Consider the following 18,009-nt stretch of genomic DNA (forward strand, 5'->3'; position numbering starts at 1 on the left):
GGATCAGTGTTTTTCTCTCTCATTTACTGCTTTTGCCCCATTGACTTCCATTATAACTACATTTTTTGATTGCAAAGCCATGAGACCTTATTAACATGCATTCTTAATTGTTTGCTGTTTTTCCTTTTGCTAAGAGGTGAAAGTTGTCATTTTTAATGTTGATCACCATGTGGCACCATTAACCCTTTAGTAGGCCTGTGCAAAAAACAGAGCTTAATTTCTGGCTTGTACATTGAGTTATATGGAGTTTAACAGCATATATGAGAGAGAGAGAGAGAGAGAGAGAGAGAGAGAGAGAGAGAGAGAGAGAGAGAGAGAGAGTGCGTACAACCACACACACAGACACACACAGACACACACACACACACAAATATGCTGTTATACTCCATATAACTCAATGTACAAGCCAGAGATTAAGCTCTGTTTTTCAGCACAGGTCTACTAAAGGGTTAATGGTGCAACATGGTGATCAACAGTAAAAATGACAAATTTTACCTCTTAGCAAAAGGAAAAACCATCCAACAATCAAAAATGCATTATAATAAGTCATGGCTTTGCAATCAAAAAATTTGGTTATAATGGAAGTCAATGGGGAAAAAAAAGCCACGAACAACTAATTAGGGAGAAAAAAATAAAAACTGATGCTGCACAAAAACTAAAAATGCATCAAAGCCAATGTTTTTACCAATCTTTGACAAGCCCAAGACTGTGAAAAAAAGTTTTAAAAAATCCAGTCCACAATCACTTTTTATACTGAAAATCTGTAATTTTGTGTGTTTTTTGTCATCAAATCAGTGACACCACTGATGAACTTGGCAATTAAAGAGTTAAAAGCATGGAAATTTTGTAAGCATTTTGGTAGTTTTGATCAGTACCGAAGGTGATTAACAGATTTATGAAAGAAAATGTGGAAAAAATATTCATCTGATCAATTTTTACAGCTGTTTAATTTAGTGGCTTTTTTGTACACGAACAACCCAAAAGGGAAGTAAATTAGAGTTTTTGAAAAATTTCATTATATATAAGATTTGTCACCAAAAATCATTCCATTTGCTAAAACACAGAGAAAGTTGTGGCCAAATTAAGACATAAAAAAACAAAAATGGCCTCAACAACCCATAAGGGTTAATACATTTCAACAGAGCCGGCGCCAGACCATAACTAACAGGGGGGCACCTGGCTTCCAACGGGGGGGGCACGCAATAGCAACGAAAACTTGCAAAAACAAGACATTAAAACAACAAATACAGTGCAAGCACACACTCATACAACTGGTACAGACTGTCAGCTCATTTCCGTATAAAGTGCAAAAGACCACAAACTATGCGCAAAACTATTGAACTTCGACCGCGGCGTGAGCGCAAGCTGAGCTCCGCTGCGCTCGCGCTTTGCTCGACGCAACAACAAACCGCCCTCGCGGCGCAAGCCATTGAAATGAGTGGGTTTCATAGCGCAGCGCACACCGCGTCCTAGCTTTAAAAAAGCCGCTTTACCATAATCACGTCGTAATGCTGTTATCGGTCTATAGCCACTCTTCACATTTAAGCTTACGTAATTTAAAACAACGCTAACTTACCTTTGAAATAGCTGAAGACGGCGTGTACGAACATAAACTTCCTTAAAACAGTGTCCTGTAGATTTGTAAATTCCACCTCGACCTCTAATCTCTGAGTTTGAGCCAGTCTGTGTTTTCATGAAGTCAGATGAAGCAGTGCTGGTTCGTTTTAAATGTTCTAATATCCATATTTTACACGATCCATAAAATGCCGCGAAAAAACACGTTGCTAGTATCAAGTCACAAATATGCTAAAACCTAATGACGCATGAGACCCGGCAATACAACCAATCAGAGAAACTGGTCTATTTTAATTAAAATTATTTTTTCCTCATTTGATTACATTAGAAGTCATGAAACATTCAATGTTTAATTTATTTTAATAATTCTTGATATATATTAAATTAATAAAAAACTTTGTAGGGGGGGGCACAACAACCTGTTTGGGGGGCACTGCCCGCGAATGACCCCCCTTGACGGCGGCCCTGAATTTCAATATGGTGCATCTCACAACATGCTTTAATAGTCACGTCACTGGAAAATCCCAAAGTACAGCATGGTCATTACCGTCGACCAAGAATATGTAAACAAAATACTGATTCATGATCTAGGAAGCTAATTGAGACACACCCATAATAAAACTTTTTTTAATTTCTAAAAACTTTAATGTTTTGGTCAAATTTCACCTTAAAATGTACCATAAAAACAGACAGATGGACAGGAATTGTTTGGGAGGGATGAAATACGGTACATTTTTGGTAACATTCATCCTAAGTAGTGATCCTCTTTTGTTCTCTATGCAGAATGTGGTAATGCTGATGAGTGACTTTGTGGATTGGCTAATCCCAGACATTCCCAAGGACATAACCATACAGATACACAAGGAGAGGAACCTCGTAGTAGAGTTGTTCATGAAGGAGGAACACGGCAAGAAGTTGATGAACACCTTTAATGATCCGAGCCCTCAGCAACTTCGCTCACGTCCCAGCTCACAGGCATAGCCCATAATCACTCTGATTAGCCGGAATACCGTCTAGCTCGGAGTCTGTTTTAAACTCCAGCCGACTCTGGTGAATCATCCAAATGCCGACCCGGCAACGTGGAAAGGGTGCGGAAGACTTACGAGAGGACCGCCGCTCCCCCTATAGGACCAACGTGGTTTCTTGGAATGTTACATTGACTGCTTACACGACAGGAAGGAGTCAAAAATGAAATTTTGTCTGTTACTGAATTAAACGCAGGTTTTTTCTATTTGCGATATGCAATTTTTGCAGGTAGGGTTATTTGGAGCTTGAGGGTCTGTGTTCTTGTTTTCTGTTTTAACTGATTATTATCGTATGCAAGTTTTGCTTCTTTGGCTAATGAGCATTTTATTTAAAACAATGCTTTTATATTGACTTTTAACATGAATTATATGTATGTTTTTGAGATATGAACCTTGATCCGACTTTAAAGTGCTTTTTAAGAGTAGACATTTCATTCAGGTTAATTCTAGTTAAGAGATTTAAACAATGCTATTTATTTTAAACGTAACTAAAGCAGTTCTCTGTATATTATATCAAAGTAAGAAAAACAAAACAAGTAATGCAAGCATAAAATACTGTAAAAGCTAATAAATCATCATCACTTGAAGTAGTCTATAGTTTAAACTAGTTAGTGTGATGGTGGTGTTTTCGCGAAGGGATATAAACTTGTGCACATTTTGGGTTTTTAAGTACTAGGTAGTGAGTCCGAAAATGCTGAGAGATTGTGTATAATTCTACAATGTTAAAGAAGCCTTAATATAAATGGTTTATGCATTTTTATAAATGCATTTATTATAGCTATCATATTCTTAACACATTTTGGCTTCTTGTCTGAACGGTTTACTCTACCTGACATTCGTGGCATTGAACGAGCCCTGATAAATGACAACAGACATGTTAATATTAGTTAAGTATGTTGCATGTGTCTTCCATGAAAAGAAATAATCTGCCTCTAAAAGTTTGCTAGGTAATACAAATGTAATACGCAGTACGTCTTAAAACTGAATTTGTATTTTATATGTTTGCTTGACCACATGACAAAGGTTTGTAGTTTTTTATTTTATTTAATTGTTGTATGTCTTACAAAATTAATATCCCATACTATACAAAACTATAAAGTTCTTTATTTACTGTGTATCAAAAATGACTTTGTTATTATAAATATACACTGACTGTATCCCCTTTTATGAATGATCTGTTTAAAAACAAGTCTTTGTCATACATAAGTTGTTGTCATGGCGTTTTAATGTTTCTATTTACAGGGTTTATGACTGTACCCTTTGCTTTTGAATGATGTTTATAAAATAAATATGTCCTATATTAATATCACATGTAGACATTCATTGACTTGATGAGTCATTTTTGTTTGTTTGTATTTATTTACTTTAAGTACAAAAAGCAAAAGAGGAGCGATGAAGTAACTCCAGCTAAAGTCCGATTCATTTGCAAGGAATCGATTCCTTAGATGAGCCAATCACTCATTCACCAGCCCCCCAAATATCTCTGAATCTTTTACTGTACCAAATGCGCATCTGTGGGGTTTATCGTAACGGAAATTTTAACCATGACAGGCACCGCAATTAGTAAACAAGTGAAGAGTTTCGTTGCAAAACGAGATAACTCATTTTTTGGTTGTGCATAATTAATATCAATTCAACTGCAGTTGGTTTGTTTTGATTTAAACCTTCATAACTTAAACATTACAGCTAAGTAGCACCATAAAACAAAATGATAACATAATAATAAACATGTTTTGACAAAAATGTTAAAAACGGATTTATCAAGTTATGTTTTAGTTCAACCAACAGTCGAGAACCGGTTCAAAAGATTAATTAAAAAGAATGATTCATTTGAGGTGATGTACTCGTGTTGGATGAACTAAAACTAACCCTGCTGGAAAAACCACCAGCTAAACCAGCACCAAAACCAGTATGGGAATTATGCTGGCCTATGCTGGGTTTTTTTCAGCAGGGAAGGATCAAACATTTGTTTAATGTTAAAGTTTTGGTTCAACTAACACGAGTCGAGAACCGGTTCAAAAGATTCATTAAAAAGAACGATTAATTTGAGTGATGTACTCGTGTTGGTTGAACTAAAACTTAAGGATAACTCTACTGAAAAATACAGCTAAAATTAGCATAAACTGGTGAGCTGGTTTTAGCTGGTCTCCCAACTTGGTTTTTGCTGGTGAAGCTGTGTTTTGGTCACTTTTTAAGTTGGTTTTTAAGTAAGGCTGGAAGACCAGCTGGCCCACCGAATTTGCCAGGCTGGGAAGACCATCTTAAACCCGCTACTTCCACCTTAAACTAGCTAAACCAGCTACCAGCTTATGCTGGTCTTAGCTGGATTTTTCAGTAGGGAAGGATCAAACATTTGTTTAATGTTAAAGTTTTGGTTCAACCAGCACGATTCGAGAACCGGTTCAAAAGATTAATTAAAAAGAACGATTAATTTGAGTGATGTACTCGTGTTGGTTGAACTAAAACTTAAAACCCTACTGAAAAATCCAGCTGGTTTAAGCTGGTCTCCCAGCTTTGTTTTAGCTGGTGAAGCAAGCTAGTCTAGCTGTGTTTTGGTCACTTTTTAAGTTGTTTTTTAAGTAAGGCTGGAAGACCAGCTGACCCACCAGCTTTGCCAGGCTGGGAGGACCATTTTAAACCAGCTACTGCCACCTTAAATCAGCTAAAAGCTTATGCTGGTCTTAGCTGGATTTTTCAGTAGGCAAGGATCAAACATTTGTTTAATGTTTAAGTTTTAATTCAACCAACACGGGTCGAGAACCAGTTCAAAAGATTCATTAAAAAGAACGATTCATTTGAAAATGTTCTCGTGTTGGATGAACTAAAACTAACCCTGATGAAAAAACACCAGCTAAACCAGCACCAAAACCAGCATGGACCAGCATGGGAATTATGCTGGGGTTTTTTTAGCAGAGAAGGATCAAACATTTGTTTATTGTTTAAGTTTTGGTTCAACCAACACGAGTTGAGAACCGGTTCAAAAGATTCATTAAAAAGAACGATTAATTTGAGTGATGTACTCGTGTTGGTTGAACTAAAACTTAAGCGGATAACTCTACTGAAAAATCCAGCTAAAACCAGCATAAACCGGTGAGCTGGTATTAGCTGGTCTCCCATCTTGGTTTTAGTTGGTTTTGCTGGTGAATCAAGCTGGTCTAGCTGTGTTTTGGTCGTTTTTTAAGTTGGTTTTTAAGTAAGACTGGAAGACCAGCTGACACCAGCTTTGCCAGGCTGGGAGGACCATCTTAAACCAGCTACTGCCACCTTAAACTAGCTAAACCAGCTACCAGCTTATGCTGGTCTTAGCTGGATTTTTCAGTAGGGAATGATCAAACATTTGTTTAATGTTTAAGTTTTAGTTGAACAAACACGAGTCGAGAACTGGTTAAAAAGATTCACTAAAAAGAACGATTCATTTGAGTGATGTACTCGTGTTGGTTAAAATAAAACTAAATGATCAAACATTTATTTAATGTTTAAGTTTTAGTTCAACCAACACCAGTCGAGAACCTGTTCAAAAGATTTATTAAAAAGAACGATTAATTTGAGTGAGCTACATTACTCGTATTGGTTGAACTAACATGGGGCAGTTTCCCGGACAGGGATTATCTTAAACCAGGACTAGGCCTTAGTTTAATTAGGAAATATAACAAGCATGTCTTACTAAAACATTACTTTACATTACTGATGTATTTTAAGATGTGTCAGTCCAAATAGTTTTTAGTTTGGGTAACTTAGCTCTTAAATTTTTTTTAGTCTAGGTTTTTTAGTCCTGGTCCGGAAAACCGCCCCTTTAATGTTTAATCCTTATCCTTTAGTTTAAGTTCAAACAATACGAGTCGAGAACCGGTTCAAACGATTCGTTAAACAAAAAATGATTCATTTGAGTTCGTTAATTTACAACTACGGCCGTTTCTCGGAAGGTTGCAGCCTCCGGAGGTCGCGTATGGCTGCAAACGTCATTAAGCCTAATTTTTTTTTTTTTAAGTTAAAAATTAAGCATTACGTTTGCAAGTCATACGCATATTACAACAATGTACAGTTAACTAAAAAATAAATTATTTATAATTGTTAATATTTTGAAATAAGACCGTCTTTATGACGTATGCAGCCTGCAAATGTACCCTTCGGAGGCTGCAGCCTTCCGATTGAGAAATGGCCCATGGCGTGGGCGGTGTTTCTGTTTGATGGGTGTAACTTAACTAACTTCTTCCTATTTGTTCAACAACGTTATCTAACGTTAGTTGCCTCGGCTCGCACAAGCCAAAGGTAAAACTGTTACTGAAAGAGACTTTCATTATCATGGGTCGCTGATCGAGAACGCGCAGGAATTTAAAGCGAAAGCGATAAGCCGGGCTGCGGTTACGTCCACATACAAACACATCATGGATAACGGGGGATTCAGAGCCATGCTGTTATCAATATCCAATCAACTCGACGGTGAGACTTTAAGCAACTTAAAGTTTCTGTGCAAAGAAGACATTGGGAAGAAAAAACTCGAAAAGATCAACAAGGGAATCGAGCTGTTCGAGTGCCTGATCGATAGAGCTGAGATCGGACCTGATAACACGGAGCTGTTGCGTTCACTTCTGACCAGAGTCGGGCAAACAGCATTGATTCAAATAATTGACGATTATGAGAGGGGATCGACTGCTAATGCCTATGGACTGGACGCACGCGAGCGAGGTAAAGCAACTGCTAACATCTGACTCGGAAGCATTAAAGTTTATAAGTAACGTAGATAGACATCGTCTGCCCAACAAAAAAGCTCTGAATTTGGGGTAAAGATGGCATGAAGTGAAGGCAGAGGTTTGATGCGATGGTATTTGTAACACCGTCGCGTCAATGTTTGTTCTTCCGGTTTAACAGACGCGTGCGAAATGCAGCTTTTATTAGTTTAAGTAATACTTTTCCTGTCTAAACAACACGACACTTGTTCTTAGTTATCGTCTTTCTTTATCAAAGTCTTTTAATATATTAGAATAGTCTACTGAAGGTAGGAGGTCATTTTCACTTTTAATGTGACATTAGTAATGGACGTGCTGTTGTGGTCACGTGATCTTGAGCTGTCAAAATGTTTGGGAGTTTTTCATGTCCAAGGCATCCACATAACAGACGTAAAGGTGTATTTTAAAGTTTGGCCTTTGTCTGGTTATGGGGAAAATACCGTATTCTTAAACAAAAATGGGAAAACCAAGTTTTGTTATTTGAGGTTAAAATGAAATATCGAGTTACTTCTTCATTTAAAAAATAGTCAAGCAAAACATCTATGTGTAAAGTTTTTATGTTAAAGAAATATTTCACCCAAAAATGAAAATTCTGTTATTATTTTCTCATCCTTGTGTTGTTCTAAACCTGTATGAGATTTTTTTTTATTTTGATGAACACAAAATAAGATATTTTGATAAATTATGGTAAGCACACAGCTCCTGTATTCATTGACTTCCATAGTAGGAAAACAAATATTATAGAAGTGTTGTGAAGAAGATATTGTGATGATAAATGATGAAGAAAATATTTTGATAAATGATGGTGAGCACACAGTTGATGGTACTTTTTTTTGATGGTTTTTCCTACTATGAAAGTCAATGGTCACCATCATTTATCAAAATATCTTCTTTTGTGTTTACCAGGAAAAAAATAAATTCATACAGATTTAGAACAACATGAGGGTGAAAAAAATGACCGAGCTTTAATTTTTGGGCGAACTATCCCTTTAAGTACTTAAAAAGTACTTATCCCCATTTTTCTGTTTGTCTCATTAAGCGTAACTGCATTTGTGTTATATCGACCTCCTATTGGCCACACTGCTTTCATAATATCAGTTTCGGCATCGACCATTAAAAACACGTCAGTCAACCACTACAGACAAACCTGATCACGTGCTTAGACTTTATATACAGTATATATTTTGGTCACTTTACACCTACAATCTACAAGTTTGTGGTCTTAATTAGGGCTGGGATAAACGATTATTTTTTTAACGATTAATCTAGCGATTATTTTTTCGATGCATCGATTAATCTAACGATTCATTTTGTCAGTCCGATTCGACTTCGATTCGATTCTCGATTATCCCCCATTAATTAACTAATAGCAATTTATACATGTTGATTTACATATCTGAATGTAAACATTTCAATATATCTTTATTGCTCTTAAAATTTCAAAATAAAAAAAGACTATACAAGTGCAAAATAATGCATTCTTAGACAGAGGTAGCATTCAATAAAGCATTTGTACTGTACATACTGTGCATACTGTGCAGTAACCGTATAAAAATCTCAAGTTCAAATTACTTTATTTTACATGCATTTATGAGCAAAACCTCTTCAATGTGCCTTTTGATGGTCTGTGTAATTTTTATAACTAGATTTGTTTAATCCACATTGTTTTCGTGCTGTTCTAGTCCATTTAATGACAGATATAAACACAATTATAGACTTAAGAAGCACATATATTATTAAATCTCTTTCTCTTAAGTTTGTTAAAGAGTAACTAAACCCCAAACCAACTTTTTTTAGTTAATGATCTGTAAGAATGATGCTTTATTAGTGCTGTTCATTGATTTTAGTAAGTTTTTTGACATTTGGATATAAAGTGTTTCAATACTACAATATATGGTGTAAAAACGTCTGAGTGCTGCCCTCTTGAGGTTGAACGGTGGCTACTGCAGTTGAATTTTCCTATTGGATGTTGGGTCCAAGAAATGACTCGTGACGTAAGCAGGTTTAAGCTCACCACGCCCTTGTTACGATCTCACCACACACTTGATACGAGCTTAGTTCGTCCCCTCTATCTCCGTTGGGATCTGCCCACTTTTATTGCATTTTTCAAATATTGCAGTGGGTGGAGTCAGGCTCTGACCAGGGGTTTAGTTACGCTTTAAGATAGATTAGGACTCATTTACTGCTGGACAGAGAGTGAATGAAAGCGCAGTCTTCTGGCAACAGTGACATATTTCATTGCTTTCTGTTAAATTGCTCAAATGACTGTTTAAAACACACTTGGCATCACATTCATGATTTTATGGTAAAATGACACTTTTTCGCGTAAATCCACGAGCATTTAAACCATAAACAAAGCACTTTCACTTTAATTGAGCGTGAGCAGCGCAGCAGAACCACGCAGAAACGATTGCAGCACTGTTGCTACAGAACCGCCCAATTATTTGCAGCTGGCTCCGACCTCCGTTTATATCCGTTTCGAGCCGCGAGCTCGCGCTGCTCATGCGGCGGGGTGCATGCTTGTTAACATGGGCGCTGAAAAAACCACGCGCCGCGCGGCCGCAGGCACTGCTCACCATTGCTGTGTGAAACCGGCGTGGACTGAAGCCAATTGCGTTGCTACTACTGCGCCGCCTTTTTGGGTCTGACGAATCGACGCGCATATTTTGCGTCGACGTATTTTTTGCGTCGACGTCGTCGATTACGTCGACGCGTTGTCCCAGCCCTAGTCTTAATGATATTTGATGTTAAAGGAACATGCCGACTTTTAATAAATAGGAAAATGTTGGTGTTATTTTGTCACTTATTTGGAGCAGTATGGTAGCTGAAGCCATTTACTTCCAGTCTTTGTGCTAAGCTAGGCTAGCGGCGGGTGCGTCAGACAGAGTTACGGCACGCACAGAGATGAAAAGGTCTGTATGGACTTATCTAACTCTGGGGGATACGGTGAAAAAGCTAAATTCCCAAAATGTGGGTGTGTCCCCTACCCCAATAGAATCTGGACCTTTTTTTGCCACCCCACACATACGCAACCCAGGCCCCTTACTGCTGATTGGCTACAAGTGTGTATTGGTACTCGGCCGGACTCCCTTTTCCAAAGTGTTTTTCAAAATGTACGCACCCCTCCTTTAAATATAATTCAGTTTAGATTCTAATCACACCGATATGTTTTGTGTCTGTTTTTATTAGAAAAAATCGATTTAGCAACTGAAGTGATCGCGGAGCAAGTGGGAAGAAATTGGAAGAAAGTTGGAAGAAAACTTGGACTGAATGACACCAAACTGGACAGCATAGAGGACAAACACAGTCGTGATTTAGAGGAGCAGGTGAGAGATCTCATTCGAGAGTGGATGAAGATCCAGAGAGAAAACGCTCGAGTTGAGATCCTCATTAAAGCTCTGCGTGACTGCAGACAGAACTATACAGCCGATCTCGTGGTGAAAAAACTACAAGATGAAGGACTTTAAAAGCCACTCTTTATCTCTACAATACATAGATTTTCTTTAAATTTCAGTTTTTTTTAAGTGGGATTGTTAAAGGACAGCTTTGAGATTTATAATGTGAATTTCTCTTTAAAGAGCAAATGAGCTGAATTACATGTTTACAAAATTTCCTGAATGAATCGTGTACAGCAATGGTGAATATTTGTTAAAGGGTTAGTTCACCCAAAAAGGAAAATTCTGTCATCATTTTCTCATCTTCATGTTGTTTTAAATCTGTATGAATTATTTTATCTTGATGAACACAAAAGAAAATATTTTGATAAATGATGGTAAGCACGCAGCTGATTGACTTCCATAGTAGGAAAAACAAATACGATGGAATTCAATGCGTACGGACAACCGTGTGCTTACCATCATTTATCAAAATGTCGTCTTTCGTGTTCACCAAAATAAAAAAAATTACAACATGAGGGTGAGTAAATGATGACAGTATTTTCATTTTTGGGTGAACTATCCCTTTAAAGAACAAAATTCGTAGTTATAATTCTTCGTTTTCTATTTGCGATTGCACCGCAGAGGATGAGAAATATTGAGAAGTGTCTTAATAGCAACACTGGACTCGGAAGTTTCACTGACTCTTCTTTTCAATCTCATTTATTGTGATTTTTTTTGAGTGAACAGTCGAGGGATTTTAAGAACTTTATGCTACATTTACAAAAAAATAAAGGGAATTTGGTTCATTATTGTAGTGTACCCTGCAGTTTATAATGCTACCCCTCTGTCAGATACAGAGTTAATATATGACAGTAATAAAATCTCTTGAACGCTTCTGCATAGGAGATTATATTTTTCTATCTGTTTTCCATGTGCACTCAGATGCTTAAATTAAATGATTGTCCTATGGTTCAGAAAGTTCAGAAAGACGTGCCTTACAAAGGCATGTGATCAACAAGTTAAAGCAAGAAATCACCTGCCGTCAGTGCCGTGTTTTCTCAGTGATGTTTTTGGCACATGAAGAGTTTATTTTAAGTGATTCATATATTGGCTTTGTGCTTCACATAGAGGAAGCATGGTCACTTTTTGCAATTACTCTATGAAGCGGTTTCCCAGACAGGGTTTAGACTAGTCCTAGACTAAAATAAATATAAGAGCTGTCCAAACTGAAAACAACTTGCACTGACATATCTTAAAATACATCGATGCCCTTTGTTTTGCCTCAAAATGCACTCCAGTAATGTTTTACTAATGCATGATTGTTAAAACTAGTTATATTTCCTAATTAAACTATGACCTAGTCCTGGTTTAAGATAATCCCTGTCCGGGAAACCACCCCGTAGTCTTTACTTTAAGACGCATTGAACATTTTACATGTCATTAGCTGAACTCACTGTCGTGGCAATAGTGACGTGGCCACATTTTCATGTTACTCAACATCTCGCTTTTGTTGTGTCTATGTTATTGTTTGCCCATCAGATCAACATGACTGTCCAGCTGCTCTTTACAACACAAACTGATTCCTGAACTCAGATCAGTGCTGTGTATTACCTGACTACTATGAGTGCTCGGAAAATCTTCACTCGCTCTGCCAGATTAACCACACCCATATCTGAATTGTTTTGTAGACCATTTAGCCGTGACACTCAAACATTGGGTTACTAGGCATGCGTACGTACAAATTTGTTCATAAAATGTGCCTACAGACTTTTTAACTTGCATATCATGATTCAACAAAAACTTTCATACAAAAATTTCTTCTAAATGTTTGCAAAAAACAGACCACACATCTGCAATAATCATGAACAAGGAAAAAAACCCTATAAATATGTCTAAGTTGTTCTTATGTTTTTGCAAACATTTAGAAGAAATTTTAGTTTGAAAGTTTTTGTTGAATCATATTTTTAATGAAGTTAAAATGTTCGTACGCACATTTTACGAACAAATTTGAGCGTATGCTACGCATGCTTAGTGAATGAGACTCTCTGTAGGTGTCTAACATAATATGAAAATAAGACGTGTGTGTGTGTTATGAGTACCACAATACATTGTTTGGGTTAAAATTGATTGTTTATGCCAAAACTCATTAGGGTGATTCTCACGAAATCCAGACTTAAAAGGTGTCCAGCATCAGATTTAAAAAAAAAATGCCATTGAAGCCTTTTTGTTGAACATATAAGATTAAGGTCTGAGCTTACTAAAACCATTATTTTTAGAGGATTTAAAAAATATTTCCTATAGAATTATATAATTTTTTTTAGACTATCATTATCAAAAATTATCATTACCGCAACATAATGTTACATTAAATATATGCATTTACAAACTCATGTTTCGGTAATGAGAACTAAAAAGTTGTCTAGGTACTATGACAAACAAAATTTCAACTTTTATCTGGAGAGAAAAAATAAGAACTGCTTACCTGGTAGCCATCTTGAGTGTCACAGTCAATTATGTCCCTTCCCACAATTTTTTTTAAAATGTTAGTTCCTTGAAGGCTTAAACAATGATTGAAAATTGTTGCGGAGGATGAGAAAATAGGTCTTGGACACATTTATATTCCTTATTATTGTCTCTACATTTACCAATGATCACCAAATACCACATGTTTCTTTACTGTAAATGTTTATAGTATAACATGCACTGAAGCTTTTTATTTTTTTGTTTTTTTTATTAAAAATATTTCCATGTCAAAGAACCCAAAACCAGTCTTGGACACGTTGCGCTAATGAACATTTTCCCCTTAAATGTGGAAAAAAACAACAAAATTGGTTTGTATGATGTCATTTGAAATGATGTGCAAAATAGTACATGAAGAGATGTTTGTAACTGTATGCTTCTTATTTTAATACTCTTACTTTGCATTTACTTTTTTTATCAAAATGTTTCATGACAACTCATAAGTCTAATTTCGCGAGTATCACCCATTTGTGGACCCTGGACCCAAAATTATCTATTGTTTATGCCAAAAATCATAAGGATATTAAGTAAAGATCATGTTAGATCAGGGGTGGGGAACCCTGGTCCTGGAGGGCCACTGTGCTGCAGAGTTTAGTTCCAACCCTAATTAAACACACCTGAAAAATCTAATTAAAGTCTTCAGGATTACTTGGAAATGAAATTCAGGTGTGTTTGATTAGGGTTGGAACTAAACTCTTTTTTCAATTGTCAAACTTGATCCATTCATGTCATCTCATTTTAGGTACTCCATGGGCCTTATTTATAAAATGTTGGGTAGAAACCATCCATGTAAACATATGATCATTTATCAAAAAATGCGTACGTGTGATGCATAGAACGAACGTACGCACAGAAAACACGCGTACCTCTTTCTTTCAGATGGGAAATCTATAAATCACAAATGATCTTGAACTTGTGCGCAGCTAAACGGTTTCAAGTCTCCACCTTTAAATGAAGTAATGTCATTGACATATAAAAGAGCACCTGTCAATGTTTAAATTCTTTTCGAGCAGCAAGAATGGCTTATATTCTTGGACAAGCAAAAGTGCCATGGATTTTTGCGTACGCACACTTTTTAAATGAGGCCCCACTCCTGCAGGTGCTAACATAAAAAACAATTTTCATTAAGTTTATGAAAACATTTCATTTAATATTCAATATACACTTGAGGATAACTAAATTAATTCCATAATGACATGAGGCAGAACTCGCACAGCAGGGTGCATTCAATTAAATTCAGTAATAACAGCTGTGCTTAAACCACAGTACCAGAAAACCACCATTATAAAAGCCTCATACAACTCTATAAATGTTTTAAATATGTTTGAAAAGATTACGTATAGTTTCAATATAAATCGTTTAAAGAAACCATAAACAAGGGTCATACGGGAACCTGGACCACAAAACCATAAGGGTAAAGTTTTAGAACTTGAGATTCATACATCACCTGAAAATGAAACTTTCCATTGATGTATGGTTTAGGATAGGACAATATTCGACTGAAATACAACTATTTGAAAATCTGAGGGTGGAAAGTGTCAAAATATTAAGAAATTCACCTTTAAATTTGTCCATATTAAGTATTGATAAATACATTTTTATATATTTACAATAGAAAAATGTACAAAATATCTGCATTAAGATCAATGGTTTTTACTTAATATCCTAACAATTGGCATAAAACAAAATCAATAATGTTGACCCATCCAAGGTGAAAAAGTAGCACACTTCCATAGTGTACTTAAAGTGCTTTATTTTCGCACACTAATTTTGTACTTAATATACTAAAAATTCATCTTTAGTACTTCTTTAGTACTTCTGTCTCAAAATAGCACAGTGAAGTACATTTAGATAATCTTAAGAACATCTTAAAAAGTACTAAAGATGAATTTTTAGTATATTAAGTACAAAATTAGTGTGCGAATAAATAAAGCACTTTAAATACACTATGGAAGTGTACTACTTTTTCACCTGGGTACAGTGTATTGTTGGCTATTTTTATAAATATACCCGTGTGACTTATGACTGGTTTTGTGGTCCAGGGTCACACATAAAGGGCACAACTCTTGGGTAAATACATTTTATAAAGATAATAATCAAACTTATCTTATATTTTATTTATTTGTTTACATTGATTAGTATTGGCTGTTACAGCAGATCCATGTTTACAGTGGGGCATACTGGAGGCAAAATATGTGGCAAACAAACCACATACACACAGAGGACTGAAGAAACCCTCTTTCTGTAGACACTGGAGTTTGACAACATACTGTAGAAACTCTCGAAATAAAACCAAAAATTTAAAAAATAAAGTAAAACAATCCCACAGATAATATTTTATAATCCCCTTCTTACAATCTCTTTACAAAAATCCAAAAGCGCAATTATGAGCCTCATATATTATAAATCCTCATACGTTTGTGAAAAGAAATACAGATTTACTACTAGAGCCAAACCAAATGATCCATATACTCAATTTAGCGCAACTACACAAAATATACCAGCACACTAACGCGCTTCTCATTCGCAAAACCTGAATATAATTTCAGCGACGAATACTTGAAATGATTTGTGATATACATGAAATGTAAAATACTAAATATGCAACGATGAAGGGTCGCGGATTGCTGATCTTCCAAAACGAATCCTGTAGTGGAAGGCATTTATTTTTATACATGGACAACCATCTGACCCTGTGATGTTACAGTAATGAATGTCTCTGATGTTTAACAATAAAGGCACTGGTGTTTCATAAAGTCAAAAAGAAACAAATCCTCAGAAAAAGTCCTCTAGTGTATCTGTCACACATCCCACAGTTCAGTGATGCGACCTTATGGCTAGCACAGAAAAGATGGAGGTTATCATGATGCGATGGCTTCGACGTAGTTGGCAGGGTAAAGTCCCACCTCTCCACTGTCCAGCTGACCTTTACACCAGCCTTGTTCATCCTCTTCACCCATCTTCAGTAACTCTTCACCTGTAGGGATGATACACAAACATATTTAATAATGGCAGATTCTCGTCCATGCAAGATTCCTGCTAATACTTGACTTCAAGGCTACACACTTTGTTATTTTCGCTGCAAAATAACAACAAAGTCGCAGCTTGATGACTCTGTGATGGAGTGTGGAATGATGGGAGTTGTAGTCTTTACCTCAACCACTCACTGGAAATTATTTATGGATGACGTAATGAAAAAGTTTCTTATGCCAGCAGAATGGTTTGAGAGAAAAACAATTGTGGCATGCTAAATTATGTGTATGACATCCTGCGAGAGCTACTCGACAGTACCGCTTTTAAAATGCTCTGGCTATACAATGATGTCATACGTTGACCAGTCTGCGATGTGCTGTATGATGGTCGAACGCAGCAGTATTTCTACAGCAGTAAAACTGAAAACCGAGTATAATGTGGACAAGACACCCCTCAAAAACTACATTTCTAATTTTGTACTGTAAATATGCATGTGAAAAATGATATAACACTGTGCTAGTTTTTGGATATTTGACAATGTTAATGCATAAGAGGTAGGATTTTACATTGAAATGCCTTTAGAGGGGACATATCATGAAAATCTGACTTTTTCCATGTTTAAGTGCTACACTGCAAAAAAATGATTTTTAAGAAAAACATTACTTATGCTGGATCCCAAAACGCCTACTTCCATACTATATAGTCCGCAAAGTAGCGCTTTTTACGTACTATATAGTATGGAAGTAGGCGGTTTGGGATCCAGTTTTAGTATTTTTGTCTTGTTTTCAGGAAAAATATCTTAAATAAATTCTTAAATTAAGATGCTTTTTCTTGATGAGCAAAACAACCCAAGAAAATAAGTCTAGTTTTTAGACCAAAAATATCAAATTTAAGTGATTTTTGTGCGTAAAATAAGCAAAAAAAAATCTGCCAATAGGGTAAGCAATTTTTTTTCTGGAATTCTTCTTGATTTTAGTGTTTAAGAAAAATGTTCAAGATTTTAAAAAAAATATTTTGAACATTTTTCTTAAAAAAATCGTGAAAAATTGTCTTAAACACATTTAAGAAAAAGTTTCGAGATTTTTTGCTTAACCCATTGGCAGATTTGTTTGCTTGTTTTATGCACAAACTCACTTAAATTTGATATTTTTGGTCTAAAAACTAGACTTACTTTCTTGGGTCGTTTTGCTCATCAAGAAAAAGCATCTTAATTTAAGATTTTTTTGATATTTGTACTGAAAACAAGACCCTTAAAGGAATATTTCATTTTCTTAAAAGAAAAATCCAGATAATTTACTCACCACCATGTCATCCAAAATGTTGATGTCTTTCTTTGTTCAGTCGAGAAGAAATTATGTTTTTTGAGGAAAACATTGCAGGATTTTTCTCATTTTAATGGACTTTAATAGAGCCCAACATTTAATACTTAACTCAACACTTAACAGTTTTTTTCAACGGAGTTTCAAAGGACTCTAAACGATCCCAAACGAGGCATAAGGGTCTTATCTAGCGAAACGATTGTCATTTTTGACAAGAAAAATAAAAAATATGCTCTTTTAAACCACAACTTTTCGTCTAGGTCTGATCCAGCGCGACCTAACGTAAATGCGTAGTGACGTAGGGAGGTCACGTGTTACATATATAAAACGCACATTTGCCGACCCTTGTAAACAATAAACTGACACAAAGACATTAATTAGTATCAGTTGACATACAACAACGTAGGAACGGCCCTCTTTCAACACATTTGTAAACACTGGGGCGGAGTTTCGCATTCGTCTTCTGTGACCTCTTGATGTCATGACGTATTGC

General features: G+C 36.0%; 3 protein-coding genes across 10 annotated transcripts in view; 2 read left to right on the plus strand and 1 right to left on the minus strand.

The window, feature by feature from the left end:
* ano1a (anoctamin 1, calcium activated chloride channel a) overlaps positions 1-3,904 on the plus strand; it is a 51,030-nt gene extending 47,126 nt beyond the window's left edge. For 2 of the 3 annotated variants that reach the window (XM_065261585.1, XM_065261584.1), the window contains one exon: positions 2,359-3,903. In XM_065261585.1, the coding sequence (XP_065117657.1) occupies positions 2,359-2,556 (198 nt within the window). In that variant the 3' untranslated portion in view covers positions 2,557-3,903. Of the gene's footprint in view, positions 1-2,358 lie in introns of all 3 variants that reach the window. The other variant, XM_065261583.2, reaches the window with a different exon arrangement.
* Positions 3,905-6,791: 2,887 nt separating this feature from the next.
* On the plus strand, positions 6,792-11,598 carry fadd (Fas (tnfrsf6)-associated via death domain). Its single transcript, XM_065261586.2, has 2 exons — positions 6,792-7,286; positions 10,517-11,598. Exons 1-2 carry the CDS (start codon positions 6,986-6,988, stop codon positions 10,792-10,794), a joined length of 579 nt encoding a protein of 192 aa, XP_065117658.1. The 5' UTR covers positions 6,792-6,985; the 3' UTR covers positions 10,795-11,598.
* Positions 11,599-15,903: 4,305 nt separating this feature from the next.
* Positions 15,904-18,009, minus strand: part of pacsin3 (protein kinase C and casein kinase substrate in neurons 3) — a 48,690-nt gene continuing 46,584 nt past the window's right edge. For all 6 annotated transcript variants that reach the window (XM_065261588.2, XM_065261587.2, XM_065261589.2 and 3 more), the window contains one exon: positions 15,904-16,201. In XM_065261588.2, the coding sequence (XP_065117660.1) occupies positions 16,086-16,201 (116 nt within the window). In that variant the 3' untranslated portion in view covers positions 15,904-16,085. The remainder of the gene's footprint in view (positions 16,202-18,009) is intronic.

Source organism: Paramisgurnus dabryanus, chromosome 2 (genome assembly GCF_030506205.2).
Source record: "Paramisgurnus dabryanus chromosome 2, PD_genome_1.1, whole genome shotgun sequence".
Taxonomy (NCBI): domain Eukaryota; kingdom Metazoa; phylum Chordata; class Actinopteri; order Cypriniformes; family Cobitidae; genus Paramisgurnus; species Paramisgurnus dabryanus.